The following is an 18,702-nucleotide window of genomic DNA, read 5'->3' on the forward strand; positions in this document are numbered from 1 at the left end:
GGACCCCTGAATATACATATTTTAAAAATGACCTTAGGAGAAACTAACAGGCATGCTTATTCTCATAATGCTGAACATATGCTATTTTGATATTGTTACCTTTCGAGCAAATTAAGAGGATTTCTCAGAAATGGCAATGTCCTGAGTTTTATTTCCCGTTTTTGCCTTCCAAATGAAAGTCTCCTTATTTAGGATAGCTGTTATGTCATCTGGTGTGTAGAGAAAAGAAGACAACAAATTCAGTTTTGATGATTTCAAGATTCTTGATGTATTATTACCTTAAGTGAAATCTCCCCTTCTGTTCTCAGGCAGTGTCCAGTCTCATAGCAGTGGGTACATCTCATGGATTGGCCTTAATATTTGGTAAATTTTCTAAGTACTTTTCTTATTTTAAATCTTAAGTATTTCTTTAGATTTTATGAAATCTTCCAACCACAGTTTATATAGCTTCATTTTCTTAGTGACGGGGAAACCCATACAAATTTGGAAAGTAGACGTTTAAAAATTACTGACTTGGCTTTTTTTGTTCCTCATTACAAGTTTATTTTCTTCTTTATGAATTTATTAGTTATCATATCTCTTGACTCTGCAGACCTAGATAAAAAGATGTTAAAGCTTAAAGGACCTTGGCATTGTCATCTTGTCAGCCTGTAGCTGCTTAGTGGGAATGATTTTTTTAAAATATTAACTCATATCTGAGTTATATAACTTCTCTGGAATATAATGATTACTTGGAATACTTTAATAGCAGAATGACAATTTTATATCTCTGGGTCTTGCATCTTAACCATATGAGGGAATAGCTACTTACTTTCCCTGATTTTTTAATAATTCGGCATCTTTTTGTTTTCCATTAGGCCTAATATGTCACATAATTTTATTTATTTATTTATTTATTTTGGGGGGGTGGTCCCAGCCAGAGCTCTTTGGGAGCTACTTTCAGAGATGCAGATTTGCTCAGGAACCCATATGTTGCCTTGGATTAAACCTGGGCCGCATGCATGCAAAGCATGTCACCTCTTTGAGTTCTCTCTCTGCTCCTTTCATGTGATTTTAATATCTAATTCTTTTATTTATTTTTGTTTTTGTTTTTTTGGGCCACACTTGGTGATATTCAGGGGTTACTTCTGGCTATGTGCTCAGAAATCGCTCCTGGCTTGAGGGATCAAACCTAGTCTTTCCTGGGTCAGTAGCATGCAAGGCAACTTGCCCTACCCCTGCACCATTGTTCTGGCCCCACTAACGTGCTTTTTTTTGTGTGTGTGTGTGTTTGTTTTTTGGGGGTCACACCCAGCAGCACTCAGGGGTTACTCCTGACTCTATGCTCAGAAATTGCTCCTGGCAGGCTCAGGGAACCATATGGGATGCCGGGATTCAAACCACCATCCTTCCACATGCAAGGCAAACGCCATACCTCCATGCTATCTCTCTGGCCTCCCTACTAATCTATTTATTTATTTATTTATTTATTGGTTTTTGGGTCACACCCAGCAGTGCTTAGGGGTTACTCCTGGCAGGCTTGGGGGACCATATGGGATGCCAGGATTCGAACTGTTGTCCTTCTGCATGCAACGCAAATGCCTTACCTCCATGCTGCCTCTCCAGCCCCTAATCTTTTTATTTTTAAGTAATGGGAACAACCCAATAATTTTCTTGAGTGAATTTACAAAATTATTTTTAAGATTATTATTTTTTGTTTGTTGGGCAATATCCAGTGGTGCTTAGGGCTTACTCCTGGCTTTGCACTCAGAAATCACTCCTGGTAGGGCTCAGGGGACCAGATGGGATTCTGGGGTTGAACCTGGGTTGACCAAGTGCAAGGCAAGTGCCTTACCTCTTGTACTGTTGTTCTAGCCCTAAGATTATTGTTCCACAATTAATGCATGTTTATTTTAGAAAATGTAGAAAGAGATGAGCAAAAGGTTGAAGATACAAAATACCCACTTCTACCATCCAGAAGCAATCACTGTTTATTAGAATAACTTCTATTCTTTTTTTGTACATATCTCTCTATGTGTGAATAATAATATAATGAGTATCCTTCCATGTAATTATTCTATAACAAATTTTTTTGTTTTGGGGCTACATTCAGTGATTCTAAGGGTTACTTATGCACTCGGGAATAACTCCTGGCAATTCTTGTCCATATGGGATGTCAGGGATCAAACCTAAGTTTGATCATGCAAGGCAAGTACCTTACTGCTGTATTATCTCTCTGGTCCCTATAACATAATTTTAATATGTATACAATATTATTTTAGATGGATTCAGTGTAATTTAATCACTTCCTACCATCAGATATTTAGGTTATTTCTATACAGCAAATGTTATAATGAATATTTTTGTCACTGCATTTTCATACCCATGATTACTTTGCATATCCATAATTATTAATAGTAGAGTTGCTTGAGTCAGGGTCTGAATCTTTAAAAGACTTCTGAGAGATATTACCTAATTACCTGCTGGAAAGTTTAACCATTTGCTCTTCTTTCAGGTATAAGAATGTTTATTTTTCCCAAGGGGGAATAATTGAAAATACATCTGTGGATCTTTAGAAAAAAATCTGAAAATTTGTTCTCATTTTTGTTGATTTTGATTAGTCATATAGTTTTACATATGAGGTGATTGAGAGCCAAAGACTTAAGATAATATGCAGAGACATGTTTAGAATCTTAGATCCATGCATTTCCTGGCATCACACCCAGCAGTGCTCAGAAGCTTTTCCTGATTTGGGAGTGACCTCTGGTCTTGCTCCAGGGACTATATGTGCTGCTGGGGATTCTAATCTGGGTCATGGTCACCTAAATTCTCTGAGAGAAAAGGAGGTAAATTTCAAGATATATGGGGCTGGAGGAAGCATGAGGGTGCCTGGGAATAAAATGTGTGTTGATTTATTTTTGTTGTTATTTCTACTTCCCACCAGTACTCACTATTCCTTCACTCTTTCTAATCTGACTCCCCTTCTTTACCGTGATTATAGAAAGGGGATGTGATTACTTATAGTGGAGCCACTTGAGCTTACTGTATTATGTCTAGTCTAATGAAATTATAGGTATATGATGTTTTTTGTGTTTCTTGTTTTAATATATAGGATTTCAAAAATTCAAATCTTAATAAAAATGTCTCATCCTAAAGGACTTAGGTATCCATGTTTTTTAGTTGTTAGCATTTTTCCCATATATTATCTTTATGAAATTATTTTTGTTTCTATCAAAAATAATGGATTTGGGTTTGCTTACCATGCAATAATTTGAATATCAGGCATTTTTTAACCATTACCGAAATATAATTCTAGAGGTATCAGTTAATTATGTATAGTATAATTCCCACATAAACAAAAGCTTGTCGTTTATATTCTTGAAATTTGATCTTTTCTCTAAACTTGGAACTGATTTCTTGCTTTTCTCTTTTGATCTTTCCTCCCCTCCCTTCCCCTCATGGATTCAAAGGAAAAGGTATAGTAATTTTGGTTTGCATGAGACACTTATTTGGGCCTTTTTAGTTTTGAAAGAGAATGCTATAAGTTATAGTCAGTGCCCTCTTGTAAAGTGCTTATTGAGATAAATTGGAGTATTGAAAGATTGGTAAAGAGCAAGGAGTATTTAAAAATTATAAATGTTTGTATACCTTTGGTGTTTTATTTGAACTAAAATCATATTCCTTTTCCCCTTAATTTCTTGATATGACCCAGACTTTATTTTAATTTTATATTTGAAAGTTGAAGGAATAAATTATTTTTTCTTCCATTTTTCTGCCTCCTCTTCTTCATCCTCCATTCCACTTCCTCCTCCTCCTCCTCTTCCTCCCTCTTCTTGTTCTTTTACTCATCCTCCTTCTGGTCCTCTTCCTCTTTTTTTTTGGACAATACCCAGCACTGTTTACAGCTTACTCCTGTTCTGTGCTCAGGGGTCATTCCTGGCAAACTATGTTGGATACATGCATGGAAAGAGCCTTTTGACAGGCTATACTATCACTCTATCCCTGGCTCATCTTTATTTTTGACAGAAGCAGCTTCAGTAATGGGCTATATGTGTATGTTTAATTTTAAAAAGTAGTGTAAAATTTTAAGCACTGAGCCTAATTTCTCAAAAAGTTGTAGATTTTCACAAAACTTCACTATTATCACCATGTCCATATTTTATGAGTCTTTTTTGGAAGTTGTAAGGGAGTGGGTTGGGATGGGGTTGGTCAATACCCAGTGTGCTCAGGAGATATTCCTGGCTCTGTGCTCAGGAGTAACCTCTGGTGGTGCCTAGGGGATTCTAACCTGGATCATGACTACCTAAGCCCCATGCATGGCAAGTGATTTCCCTCCTGAACTACCTTTCTTTATCTTTTTTTTTTTTTTTTTTTGGATTTTGGATCACACCCAGTAATGCTCAGGGGTCTCAGGGGACCATATGGGATGCTGGGACTCTAACCATCGACCTTCTGCATGCAAGGCAAACACTCTATCTCCATGCCATCTCTCCGACCCCCTGAACTACTTTCTAGCCCTTTCATGAGTTTTTATTTAGAGCAATTCATTTTTAACACATTTCAGATCATTCTTTTGATTTTTTTTGGAACTGTAACTCTTTCATGTTCTTTAGTTCCTGTGTTGCTTAACAATGTTGTATAAGCAGGTTTGAGAATGAACACAACTACTCTTTGTAAGCATCAGCATTCTAGAAAACAGTTTGTTAGCCACAGGATTTGTCCAGGCCCTCAGTCAGCCAGCTTTTCAGAAGGAATGGAGAATTTTATTTCTACATATTGGCCAGATGGAGGTCATGCCCAAGTGGCCTTGCTGTTTTATGATCATTGATGAACATGTTTCCTAATAGTTCTTTTCTTCTGTGCTCTTTTAACTTGCACGAAGTGACGGAAAAATGGTGAAGAGTGGTAAATACTGGTGCTAGAAGTAGAGTCCTTTACATCCAATTGAATTAGATTCCATTTAGACTCCAGGTAATTCCTTCTTGACAAACTTGAGAAACTAGTTAAAATGAAGAAGGGGAAAATAAATAAAGGATTGGGTTAATTTTGGTATATGAAAACAACAGAAATTCCTGAAGTGTGTTCAGATTTAGATTTTTTAATAATCTTTGTAGACTTTGCACATTATTTGTGGCTTTTCCTTGCTATTCAGCACATTACCCTTAAGCCCAAAATATGTGGAGATCTACCATAAACACAGTGTGCTATGAAAGATAGACTAGTAAAACAAATAGGCAAAATTCACCATGATTTAAAATAGACCTTTTAAAAAATAATGTTTGAATTTTATGTTCTTTGAATCAACCATTACAGTATTCTTTTTTTTTTTTTTTTGTGGTTTTTGGGTCACACCCGGCAGTGCTCAGGGGTTATTCCTGGCTCTAGGCTCAGAAATTGCTCCTGGCAGGCACAGGGGACCATATTCGAACCCATGACCTCCTGCATGAAAGGCAAACGCCTTACCTCCATGCTATATCTCCGGCCCCCATTACAGTATTCTTAATTAATAACTTCTTGCATTTGCTCCATTTTATAATTCAAAATATATTCCTAGGCATTTTCTTATGTAAGTTCTCCACCAACTCTTTGAAGTTGGTATGGAAAATGATAGGTTTATGGCAGGTTTCTTGCTTAGAGTGATCTACTTCCTAAGGATACAGCCCCATTTTTGGTCCTCTCAGTTCAGAGATAGAATTCAGGGATTCACATAATAAGGCAGATTCATTCCAATTTTTAAAAAGCAAAGTAGACATTGGGAATGTGGGTCAGCAGTAGCACATATATCACACATGTGTGAGACTTGGTTTTTGGTGCTGAAAAGCAGGATTTAACCAAAACAAAAAAGCTAAGTAGGGGCTGGAATGGTGGCGCAAGCAGTAAGGGTTTGCCTTGCCAGCACCAGCCTAGTATGGACCGCAACGTCTCATATGGTCCCCCAAGCCAGGAGTGATTTCTGAGTGCATAGCTAGGAGTAACCCCTGAGTGTCACTGGGTGTGGCCAAAAAAAACAAAACAAAAAAGCTAAGAAGACACCACCAAATGTGTGTGTGTGTATGTGTGTGTGTGTGTGTGTGTGTGTGTGTGTGTGTGTGTGTGGAGAGAGAGAGAGAGAGAGAGAGAGTGAGAGAGTGAGAGAGAGATACAATAGGCAAGTAGACTTGAGAGTAGTGGTTAAAGATAATTTTTTTCTTTTTGTTTTTTTTGGGCCACACCTATTTGATGCTCAGGGGTTGCTGCTGGCTAAGCGCTCAGAAATTGCCCCTGGTATTTGGGGGGACCATATGGGACACCAGGGGATCAAACCGCGGTCCTTCCTTGCTTAGCGTTTGCAAGGCAGACACCTTACCTCTAGCGCCACCTCACCGGCCTCAAATTTTTTTTTAAATTAATGAAATCAAGAGTTCTTTGGGTTGTGGAGAGACCTCTGATTTTTTTTGTTTGTGTGTTTATTTGTGGGTTCCATCAAGCCATGCTCAGGGGTTACTCCTGGCTCTACATTCACGAATCACTCTTTTTTTTTTTTTTGGGCCACACCCGGCAGTGCTCAGGGGTTACTCCTGGCTGTCTGCTCAGAAATAGCTTTTGGCAGGCACGGGGGACCATATGGGACACCGGGATTCGAACCAACCACCTTTGGTCCTGGATTGGCTGCTTGCAGGGGAAAACACCGCTGTGCTATCTCTCCGGGCCCACGAATCACTCTTATCAGGCTTCTGGGATCATATGGGGTGCTGGGGATCAGACCTACATTGACCGTATGTAAGGCAAATGCCCTTTCTGCTGTACTATCATGCCATCTCCTGATTTTTACAGTTCTTGCTCTTTATTTGGGTCATTTTTCCTTTCTGTTTTAACTGCAGAATTTAAAACAAAAACAAAACAAAAACCATTTTAATTTAAAGTTTGGTTGCAGAAAGCAGTAGTGAAAGTCTTTTTTGTTTTTGAGCCACATTTGGCAGTGCTAAGGGTTTATGCTCTTGACTCTGCATTCAGGGATCACTCTTAGCAGGGCTCATGCTATGGGGATTGAACCTGGGTCAGCTGCATGCAAGGCAAGAGCCTTATCTGCTGTACTGTCTCTCTGGCTGGCAAATATCTGTGTGTATGTCTGTGCATCTGTACTGGAATCAAACCCAGGGCCTCAAATATGCCAGACACATATTCTCCCACTAAGCTACAGCTGGAAGAATCTTTTTAACAAACTGCTCTGGTTATTCAGAACTCTGCAGTCCACTGTAGAAGCAGGGATTTGCCCAGTTTGCCATGAGGGTAAGGCTGCTGTCAGGGAAGGAGGAAACTGACTCACAGAGGCTGCTGTGGCATTTTCTTGGGCAGTTGCACAGATGTCAGTTTGCCTACATGCAGGCCTCGAAGTAGTGATATATGTAGAGCAAACACTTTTCTCTGACCACTGTGTCTTAATAGTTCGCAGAAAATGGTGTGACCCATTTGTGTGCATCCTGCCTGGCACCATTACATTATGCTGGACATGAACTTGCTGGGCTGTTCTGAGGCTGGCTTGAATGACTGGAAGTGCCACAGGCACCTGATCCTCACCTTCCTTCTGCTTCCCCCTGTAAGAGCACCTAATTGTAGTGGGCCTTGCCCCTGGTGTGCAGTCCTACTGTACCTCATTCCCCTTAGTAGGGAAGCTCTGGGATGTAAGCCTCCTGTTCTTATCAGACACTCTACTTTCTTGTAGCCTCTCTCCCAGCCCTCCCTTCTCCAGCCCCTTTCCTCCTTGCCCCTTTTCCCTCCGGAAACTGAGACTGGAGAGAGCTGCCATTCATCCTGCTGAAATTTCCCCTATTTTCTCCTCTTGGTCTGGAAGCTTAAGGTAGGAGGGGGCTTCTGTGCCAGTTTGCCCCATAGGGCCTGGATATATATCAACACTCCCCATGCCCTCCTCCCTCTGAAAAAAAGGTATACAGATAATTCGCCAACTTTATAAAGCAGCCCTGACAAAACAAGAACTGCTTTAGGAAAGCAGTTTCATTAAAGCAAAATAAAACATAGGATCATATTCAGAGCAAGGAAAAGAGAATAAAAAATATCACAGAAGATGATGGCTTTTAAAACAGACCTTGTGTATTTATCAATTTTATTCCCTTTGAAAGCTTCACTCCAGGAGACTAAAAGCTAAAAGAATTTCAGCAAACATTGAGGGTTTTTTTCTCTCTTTCTTTTGGGTACAATATGGCCATTAATTATTTCAGAACTCCGTGGAAAGATGGGAGATTGGTATTTGAGTCAGCATTTGGACCCAAAGTATTCTTGCAATGTTTACTTTGGATGGACAGAAGGGCTTACCTAATGCTATTCTCTAGCCCAAGATGGAATGTTTTTAGGTTCTTTCTGATAAACTTATAAAAGAAAGATTTGAAAATGTGGAAGCTATATCAGCTGCCTGTCAGATACCTTCTGAGTTGCTAGTCACTGGACTAAGAAGAGTTCAGGGCCTGTTAATTTACTTATGATCTCAGGCCTCAGAGAGAGGGCTCATGGTATCTTAGCATATAAATAAGCTGTATTTCCTTCAGTCTAGCTTGGAGAGAGTTAAGGGTGGCACACACAAGTGCTGGGAAGTTCAGGGAACTCTTCATTGTAGAAGTATGTTTTTCTTTCCAGAACAGTTAAATTTTGTAGACTTGCCTTTTCATTCTTTTTTATTTTGGGGTGAAAGGGATCTCACTAGTGGTGCTCTGTTCCTGTTCTGTACTTGGGAATCTGTGCTTGTGAGTTGCTCCCAGCAGTGTTTGGGAGAATATTTGTACCAGGGATAGAACAAAGCATGTACTCAAAACATTGAATTTCCTCTGCAGCCAGGCATGTCTTAGGTGTTTGTCTTCGGGGAAGGGGACTATTTCTAGCTTAGATCTAAAGGGTGATTTGGTACTGACCTAAAACCTGGGGTTCTAGCTTTGTAGAGCACACACTTCAACTCTTGGAGCCACTTCCTAGTCCTGTACTTAATGATTTTTTTTGTTTTCAAGTGAGTATAATCATGTAGCTTATATAATATAAGCAATGTATGGGACCAGCACATAGAAGAATTTCTTTTAATTATTAGATGATAAAGTTTAATAACTATTTGAATGTTTCCTGGAGGAATCTGAGGTGATTAAGCCAAATCCTTTTCTTTAAATAATGTAATCTTATAAAGATTTGAATTATTTGCTTTCGGCATATAAATGTCTTGATTTATATAGCCTTCTTAAATAATTTAAGCATTTTCTTTTTCTTTTTTTGGTTTTTGGGCCACACCCGGCAGTGCTCAGTGGTTACTCCTGGCTGTCTGCTCAGAAATAGCTCTTGGCAGGCACGGGGGACCATATGGGACACTGGGATTTGAACCAACCACCTTAGGTCCTGGATCGGCTGCTTGCAAGGCAAATACCTCTGTGCTATCTCTCCGGGTCCTAAGCATTTTCTTTATAATTTTGCTTAAATGCTTAGTTTAAGCATTTTGTAATTTTGTTTGCACTGTTAATTTGCCTAGTAAACTATTTCTTTATTGATACTCTCTATGTAAATTTTACATAGATTCTAAATTAATATATTTTCATTATTAAAGTTTCAAAACTACTTTAAAAGTTGGTATTCTCAGGGGCCGGAGAGATAGCATGGAGGTAAGGCGTTTGCCTTTCATGCAGAAGGTCATCGGTTTGAATCCCGGCGTCCCATATGGTCCCCCGTGCCTGCCAGGAGCAATTTCTGAGCATGGAGCCAGGAGTAATCTCTGAGCACTGCCGGGTGTGACCCAAAAACCACAAAAAAAAAAAAAAAAAAAAAGTTGGTATTCTCCATAGCCTTTTATCCTGAAAATTAGCAAGAAATACAATTCTTTTTTTTTTTTTTGGGCCACACCCAGTAACGCTCAGGAGTTTTTCTTGGCTATGTGCTCAGAAGTTGCTCCTGGCTTGGGGGACCATATGGGACACCGGGGGATCGAACCGCGGTCCGTCCAAGGCTAGCACAGGCAAGGCAGGCACCTTACCTTTAGCGCCACCGCCCGGCCCAAGAAATACAATTCTTATTGAATACCATAATACTATGCTGTTGAACATGTGATATAAATGATACAATACATGAATAAAACAAATAAAATTTAGATTTTAAAGAAGATAGTAATTTCATTTCATTTTCTTTTTTTTTGGGGGGGGCACATCCAATGGCACTCAGATCACACCTGTCTTTGCACTTAGAAATTGCTCCTGGCAGGCTCAGGGAATCATATGGGATGCCAGATTGAACACAGGTTGGTCTTAGTTTGGCTGCGTGCAAGGCAAAACGCTCTACTGCTGTGCTATTGCTCCAGCCCCAAGGAGATAGTAATTTCTTCCCCCCACCCAGGTAGTAATTTCTTATAGCTGTTTTTTACTAAGTAGCAAGGTTTGTATTACCTTCTTGATAGTTTTTTTTTTTCTTTGTGGTTTACAGTGCCTAAGAATTGAGTTGATGCTCATATATATATTGTCTTGTCTTGTTTTGTTTTGTTTTGTTTTTTTTGGTCACACCTGGCAGTGCTCAGGGGTTATTCCTGGCTCCATGCTCAGAAATTGCCCCTGGCAGGCACAGGGGACCATATGGGATGCCGGGATTCGAACCTCCGTCCTTCTGCATGAAAGGCAAATGCCTTACTTCTATGCTATCTCTCTGGCCCCTCAATAAATATATATTAAAGTAACTATAACTTCATAATTTGATTCTTGTACTTCCTCCTGAGTCTTCAAAAATGAGCCTATACAAATGTATGTATGCACTCCTTCCATTTCTGCCACTTAACTTTACAAATTATTTTCTTTAGATCAGAATCAAGCTTTGCGGTTGTGTCTAGGGAGCACAAGTGTTGGAGGTCAGTATGGTGCCATCTCTGCCCTCAGCATCAACAATGACTGTTCAAGACTTCTCTGTGGCTTTGCAAAAGGACAGGTAAATATTCACTTAATTTTATCCATAAGACAGTGTTAAAATTAATAATAAAAAAACCTAGTAGATGTACCTTAGAAACTCAAAGACTAACATCTTGTTATCAAGTGACACATCTATAGAGTTGACTATAGATTGCTTCATCTTTTGTTCACAATTTTTTGGTCATTCATTGTATCAGCACTTGTATCTGTAAATACCCTAATCCGTGTGTGTATATAGTGAAATAGCCTTACTCCTTTACTGTAGCATAGATAATTATTCTGATTTTTGAAATACCACTGTATTCTGTTCTCTGTATTCTTTTTACTGCGTTTCTCAAAAAGTATTTTGGTATTTATTTCCATGTTAGAAACTGGCAATAAGTTATGTTTTTCCCCCTCATTTTGTGACATCCCTCATTGACTTGGCAGTAAGCCTTGCTTATTATTTTCACCACTGCTAAAGATATGGACTCATTATAGAAATTTTGTTTCCCTCTTAGTATAAGAACATTTAAAATCTGAAGGGAAAGTAGGTTGGGAAGGATGAGGGATCAGTGCTATGGGAATAAAGGCCCTAAGCTTTCATGGATCTGTAGCCATATTTATGTTTTAAATTTATAGTTCTTTGCCTACAATGTTTATAGAGCAGGAATAGTTTATTTCCCTCAGGAGGCAGGATACTCATGTCCAAAGGAAAAAAAAACATAAATGTGTTTTTAAAGCATTTAGTTGTCTTATAGATCACGATGTGGGATTTGGCCAGTGGAAAACTTCTAAGATCAATAACAGATGCTCATCCTCCAGGAACCGCTATTCTGCATATTAAGGTAGTATCTATGTTTTCTTTTAGATCTATTTTTCTTTTTGATCATTTCTTTTATTGCTATACCTTCGTATTCATTTTTAAGAGAATTTTGTTACAAACAGAATCCTTGACAAAGAGATCTCTTTCATTTAGTTAGTCTTAACAGGATTTTTCCCCTTTAAAACCAGAGATGGGTTAACCTGAGAACTTGTCACCTGTGCATTGTGTTGAAGTCTAATAGAGACAGCATGAAAAGAATCAATCGATATGATTGGAAATAAAAGCTTGCCAGTAGGAACAGATTGCCCCATGAAAAACTCCTGTTGATATTACAAAAAGCCTTTTTTCTTTTTGCTTCTTCCTCTAAGAGTTCGTTGCTAAGATGGTGCCGTGCTCTCTCTGCCACACTTTAAACTGAGACTCAAAGCACCATTTGTGACGGGACTAAGGTTTGGATTATGGGTAGAAATGAGTCTATTGGTTTATTTTCTTTCAGGCCTCTGAAGGAAAAACATTAATATTCGAGTCTTGGTTTTCTGTTTTTAGGCTTGAAAAAAATAAAAAAAGCAAAAAACCAACTCAAGTAACAGATTTTATTTATAAATACAATGTGAACCTTGTTTTTTTTGTATGCTTTTAAGCCCATTTTCAGAAGCATAAAAGGTAAAGGATTATAACAAGGGTAGTCTAAAATCAAATCTAGATTTTAATCATGTACACATTTGGTTGCTTAGCTATGCAGAACTCTGGTATCCATACATATGCTTTTTTTAAGTCCATAAGCATCTGGAGTTTATATGTCTGCATATAGTTAGTTACAAAAGTCTTTTGTGACAAAGTAGCATTGAAGCATTTAGTAACAATGAAAGCAAACAAGACAGTAAAAGTAGAATATCTCCTCTTTTCTGAATATCATGAAAGTTTATTTTGACCTCTTTTCATATGACATGTTATCTCTTCTAATATGTTATAGTTGCTGCATTTGTATCTTATCTCCTGTAATAGATAAAGATCTTTGAGACCAGAATCTGTTTCTCATTTACTTTTGTGTTTTATCCATAGTAGCTGTTCAATAAATACTGAGTTGATGAATACGTAGTTAATGGCATTTATTAAAGGCAATTGTTTGACAGAAACTCCCACCCCCACCTCTACCCTTGCCCAAAATCTTTGGGGAACACAAAAAGTGAGAGATGAGGGCAGGTAGGGAAAGAGAAGGATAGAGTGAGGTTAAAAGTGTTAGTAGTAGTAGCCATTGTGTGAATTGAAAATGGTGCTGTCTAACTTGGAGGCAGTGAGATAGAAAGACAGATAGGCAGGTACAGATGCACACATCTGTATTCAGCAGATGAACCCTGCTGAAGTTAGATTAATAGCCACTTGTGCATTAGTGACTGTCTTACCATACTTCTCTAAACTTACCTTTATATTTCATAAATGACTTTTTTTCATTTTGTGGGGGAGATGTGGTAGGGTAGGCAATAGGGTTACAGCAGTCCTAACTTTGGGGTTTCAGTGTGCAAATCTATGTACTTCACCACCACCCTACTGCCCACAAGACTCTACTATCCTTATGTTGCTTTTTGTCCACATCTTCCCCCTCCCACATCCCACTCTCATGCTTTGTAAATACCAGTTTTGTAACCTCAGGTTAAGAGTTTGTCATCACTCAATAATTTATTCTGTCATCCCCTTGTTTTGCTTCTCCCTATACTATAAATGACTGGGATCATTGGTATTTGCCTTATTCCTTCTGACTGTTTAATTTAACTTGATACCTTCCAATTCCCTCCCAAGTTGCAGTGAACACTAAGATTTTATTTTTTCTTACAGCTGCATAGTATTCTATTGTGTAACTATACCACCGTTTCTTTATCCATTCATTTGTTGTTGGACATTTGGGCTATTTCTATATCCTGGCTATTGTACTAAACACTGCAATGAGCTCAGGTGTGTGTTAATTTATTTTGAAGTAATATTTTTGTGTTGGGGTGTTGGGGGTAGATGTCAGGAAGAAACTCAGTTCTTTTTCTGAAAACTCTCCATTGTGTTTGCATCTTTAAGTTACTTGTGTTAATTATAAATTACACAAATGTGCCACTTTGAGTATTTCAGTGTTATCATAGAACACACAGGAAGTAGAAAATTAATGAAGTGTGTAGTACGTTATTTCTCCTACACTACAGTGAACCATCTCTTATATGCCCCTAGAGTATATATGCTTCATACTTTGACCACTGTTCAGTTAGGCTTTTTCTGTTTTTAAATACAGTGAATTACTTTCAATGATCTGAAAACATATCTAGGCAAGTTTATTTCCCAAAGATATCAAATGTCTCTTACTGTGTCTTTTTTTCTGGAAAATGAGACTGTTGCAAAATGTACCTGGAGTGACCTGTTCAGCTTAGTAGAGTTTGGAGAAGTCAGTATAAGAACATGAGAATTCCTGAACTTTTATATAAATCATGGCCTGTGTTTTTCTCTTACCATGTGAAGGATGGCTTTGCTTTTGTAGAGCTTCAGGTCTTCAGTATGTCAAGCCATATTACTCTGTGTTTACAGTGATGAGCTGAATCTAGTGGGAGTGATTTTAAAGTGCTATTCAATGTTTGTCTTAGATTTTTCTTTTTCCCCAATTCATGTATTAGATTAAAAAAATATATATAGTCATCCCCTTCTCACCCCAAACATCCATTGACCTACGAAGCTATGAGAAAATTCAAAATTCATTCATTCTCTGTTTAGTTTACAGATGACCCAACCCTTGCAATTTGCAACGACAGCGGAGGATCTGTTTTTGAGTTGACGTTTAAGTAAGAGACTAATGGTCGTTTGTTGGCACATGAAATGACTAATTCTGGTTGAATGACTTGCAGTTGAACATGAAGAAGTCTGGAAAGCCTATGCGTTTCAAAATAGGTTCTATCTATGCATTATAGTAATCTGAGGACACTTAGGGAATGGAGGGAATTCTGGACTGGGGGACTCACTGCTATCCCTCTATCCCATCTCAGTCTAATTCTGTCTCAGTGATATGAGTTGGGAATTCTAGGTTCTTACTCCTTGAAATATTGTTGAGAGGTGTAAGGGTTGGAAACCTAGAGTTTCTCTTTTATTTGGTTTAGCCCTTAGGTAAAAGTTGAGTAATAATCATAAGGAACAGGCATAGATAAAATTTCATTGCCTTGAAATGTTTCATTTTCACTCTTTAAATAGGAGCACAGGCTGTCTAGCTACATGGAAGGACTTTTCTAAAGCCTGTAGAGTTTTTCAAAAAGAAATAAAATCTAAAATTCACTGTTATTTTTTCATAAGTTCTTCAAAGTTAAGGACTTTGTTTCTTATTATATCTCTAACCTTCTCATAATGCTAAGCAAAGAATTACTGCTTCAAAAGTACCATTCAGGGCCAGAGTGATAGCACAGCCAGGGGCATTTGCTTTGCACATGGCTGACCTGGGTTTGATCCTTGGCATCTCATATGGTCCTTTGAGCCTACCTGGAATGGTTTGTGAGTGCAAAAGCCAGGAGTAACCCCTGACAACCACTGGGTGTGCCCCCAAACACACACACAAAAAAAATCAAAGTACCATTTATTTATTAAGTATCTTCTACTGGCAGCATTATGCACAGCACTAAAGTTAGAGCTGTAAAGCAGATAAGATCCTTAATAAGAAGTTTAATAACAAGATAATAAGATCTTTAGTAACAACATCTTTAATAAGACAAGATCTTATTCTCTAAGAATTTCCATTCTAGTTGAGGTCAGGTAGGGAAAAGGACAGTAAATCAACACTCACATGTAATGGCCTCAGAGAGTCATATGGAGAGAAAAAGATAGTCAATGTAGGCTTAAGAACAGTTTAGGAAGAAGACCTTTCCCAGAAGGTGGTATTTGCACAAAGACTCAAATGTTAATCTGGTCAGCAACTAACAAAGATCAGAAAGAAGCATTCTATGGTGAGACTTGTTAGAGTAAAGGACTTTAAGATGGGATAGAACTTGGCTTGCTAGAGCAGTGTAAGAAGGAGCTATAGCCCTGGCTTTGTCAGGAATGAAATTAAGGAACAAGCCTATATAGGATTTAGAAGACTTGGTAAAGGGTTTGGATTCCATTTTTATTTACAGTATTAAGCCATGGGAGTATTCTTTGGAGAATAGGGGTCAATCTACCCTTTTAAAAGAACATATTGAATTGTGTGATGCTTGGATTTTTGGCGGGCAAGAGTAGGTGTTAAGAGACTGGTAGTCTTGTTCAGGCTATTGATAGTAGCACCGTGGCTCATTCCCAACTCAGTGCTGATTCTTTGGTTCACACTTTCAGGAGAGTGATGGGGGTGAGAACATGTGAATCCAGGTGTCTATTCAGTGGTTCCAAGGGAGAAGTGTGCTGCATTGAGCCTCTGCATTCTAAGCCCGAGCTGAAAGATCATCCCATCACACAGTTTTCCTTACTGGCCATGGCTTCCTTAACTAAGGTAGGTGTGTTTAGGAACTTTGACTCAGCTTCTAGAGACAGTGAAGACCAGAACTTTGAAAGCTACGGAGTAAATGGTTTTCATTCATTATTTTTTTCCCTCAAGATACTGGTCATTGGATTGAAGCCGTCCTTGAAAGTGTGGATGACTTTCCCCTATGGACGAGTGAGTAAGCCTTACCATCTTTTATTGGTGAAAATGGCCATGCCAGGAGGGTGGGGAAAGTGATTTCTTAAGTGATGAAGTCTGTGAGTGTCTGAGAACTCAGTCAACTGAAACCAGTGCTACAAAAATCTTTGGAAGGGATGGAGCATATCAGTAGCATGAGTTATCAGTATATTGTGCTCAACCTCTTTTCAGTTCTTACTTTTGGAAGGTTGTGCTCTTTGCATGTGCAGAGGGTGTTGATGGAACAGAGGGTCACGGTTTGGGTTGCCAAGGAGCATAGGAGGCAGCCTCAGTGCTGAGGTCCCACTTTTGTTTCCTCTTGCTGTTGTCACAGTTCTCTCTCCTTGTTGCCCCCCTTGGTATATCTCTGGCTCCATGGGGAAGCATCTTTGTCTCTCTGGCTGGCATACCTAACTTAGTTTCATTACTGTTCAGTTAATGATATTAGCTAATTGAGGTTCATTGTCATGGCTTATGATTGCATCTTCTTATATGCTTCTTGTTAGCTTGTTAGCTACCCAACATTTCCCAAAAGGAGAAAATGAAGCTTGTATAAAGTATCTCTATACAAACCATCTAAGATTTACTTTTAACACTTTACTTTAGTAAGTTTATTTTATCTTTCTATCTATAAATGGAACTCTGTTTTTTTACAATGTATTGCCAAAAAAACTGTAGAAATTCTCCTTTCCCCCCTTACCTTGTATCCCTCATCCCTTCCTGTTTGCTGTTGTGCCATGGATGCAGTGTGCCAGGGTAGCCTACTCCCTTGCAACTGAGACCACTTGATCTTACTGTGGTGCAGTGCCAGGGATCAAACTCAACACTTTTGCATTGGCATATCATTAGCTAGAGTTCAGTAATTAAGTCTTTTCTTTGGTGAGAATGGATATAATAAGGAAGTACACACATCGTGACTGTCTACATTTTGAACTCTGAAAAGTGTGTGTACTTTTCTGATCCATATTTCATCAAGGCATTGAACATCACCAGCAACCCAGAAAGTTTCCTACTGATGCTTCCTAGGCATTCCCTCCTTTCCTGGGGTTTGAATGAAAAGTTGGGAGAAGAACACGCTTTGGCTGCTATTTTTAACTGGAGTGTGTGATTTTGATTGTTCATCTTCACAATTTGTTCTTGTCCTTTCCACTTAGATGGATCCTTCCAGTGTTCCACTGTTGGCCTGGCATTTTGTGGCAGTGAATAATTATGTGAATCCCATGCTCGCCTTCTGTAGAGGAGATGTCGTTCATTTTCTCCTGGTAAGTGCTCATTTGATGCTTGATCTCTTTTGAAGTCTTTTATTCTGGCCCAGTGTTCCCAAAGTGAGTGGAATGATTCATGGTATAGTGGTGGGGAACTTGGGGAAGGGATAGCTGGGGTGGTGCTGGTGGGGTGGCAGTAGCCTCAGGTGCAATTGGGGGGCACTTTTTGTTTGTTCATTTACTTCAAGAAGGTAGTCTTCCTGGGGTTGCTAAGAGGTTTTTATTCCCTCCCCTGAAAAGTGGGCAGTGAGCCAGGTAAGTTTGGCAACCTTTCATTACACTTAGTGAAATAAGCCAGACGGAGAAAGACAAACACCGTATGAGCTCATTCACGTGTCATGTATAGAGAAAACAAGCAAACAGATGAACTAAATAAAATAATAGTAAATGTTTTGATTATAAGACCATTGAGTTTACCCGAGAGAAGAGAGAAGGCCAAAGACGGGAGGGGAGGGGGCTAGAGTAAGGTTATATATAAATATGGACTAAGGGGACACCCATGCTGATTTTCATTAATGCTGATTTGAAATCTATGCAATGTTATGGTGTAATTATATCTCAGTTCAAAGAAATTTGTAGCTCAGGTTTTTGTCGAAAGGAAGAAAAGAATCTGTGCTATTTTTTGTACTATTTGTGGCATTAACGTTTGAGGGCGTAATTTGAGCATATTTGATTTGTGTTTTCGCATTTGGAATCATCAAAACTATCTTAAAAATAGCATAAACATTTGTAAGATCTCCTCCCAAGACTCCCCCACCCCATTTCACTAGTAATTAAAATGCTCTGTCAAAGAAACCTGCTATGTAATTCTTTGGTGTGAGAACAAATTGACTTCTCTTTAAGATTTGAATGGTTTACTTGGAAAATAATGATTTTCCTCAACTCCACACCTCTTCTCGTTCATAGTGTCTCAGTTCCACCATCTTTGACTAATAAATGATTAATGGTTTATTGTGTACGTAAGTATAGGACTGTCTTATTCACGGCCTGCCCGTCTGCATAAAGTGTGAGTATTTATCAGAGAGCAAGTGCCATTTGAGCACCTGCCATTTTCTTCACACTGCAGTTGACACAGAAGTGAAAGTGGTAAAGCAT

The 18,702-nt window shown here is 38.7% G+C and overlaps 1 protein-coding gene across 2 annotated transcripts in view; it reads left to right on the top strand.

Moving 5' to 3' along the window:
- VPS8 (VPS8 subunit of CORVET complex) overlaps nt 1–18,702 on the top strand; it is a 272,714-nt gene that overhangs the window by 24,284 nt on the left and 229,728 nt on the right. Inside the window, exons 7-13 of one of the 2 annotated variants that reach the window (XM_049775814.1) lie at nt 309–363; nt 10,787–10,911; nt 11,633–11,719; nt 14,443–14,510; nt 16,021–16,174; nt 16,280–16,339; nt 17,497–17,604. In XM_049775814.1, the coding sequence (XP_049631771.1) occupies nt 309–363; nt 10,787–10,911; nt 11,633–11,719; nt 14,443–14,510; nt 16,021–16,174; nt 16,280–16,339; nt 17,497–17,604 (657 nt within the window). Of the gene's footprint in view, nt 1–308; nt 364–10,786; nt 10,912–11,621; nt 11,720–14,442; nt 14,511–16,020; nt 16,175–16,279; nt 16,340–17,496; nt 17,605–18,702 lie in introns of those variants that run through there. The other variant, XM_049775815.1, reaches the window with a different exon arrangement.

This window comes from Suncus etruscus, chromosome 6, assembly GCF_024139225.1.
Source record: "Suncus etruscus isolate mSunEtr1 chromosome 6, mSunEtr1.pri.cur, whole genome shotgun sequence".
In the NCBI taxonomy this organism is placed as follows: domain Eukaryota; kingdom Metazoa; phylum Chordata; class Mammalia; order Eulipotyphla; family Soricidae; genus Suncus; species Suncus etruscus.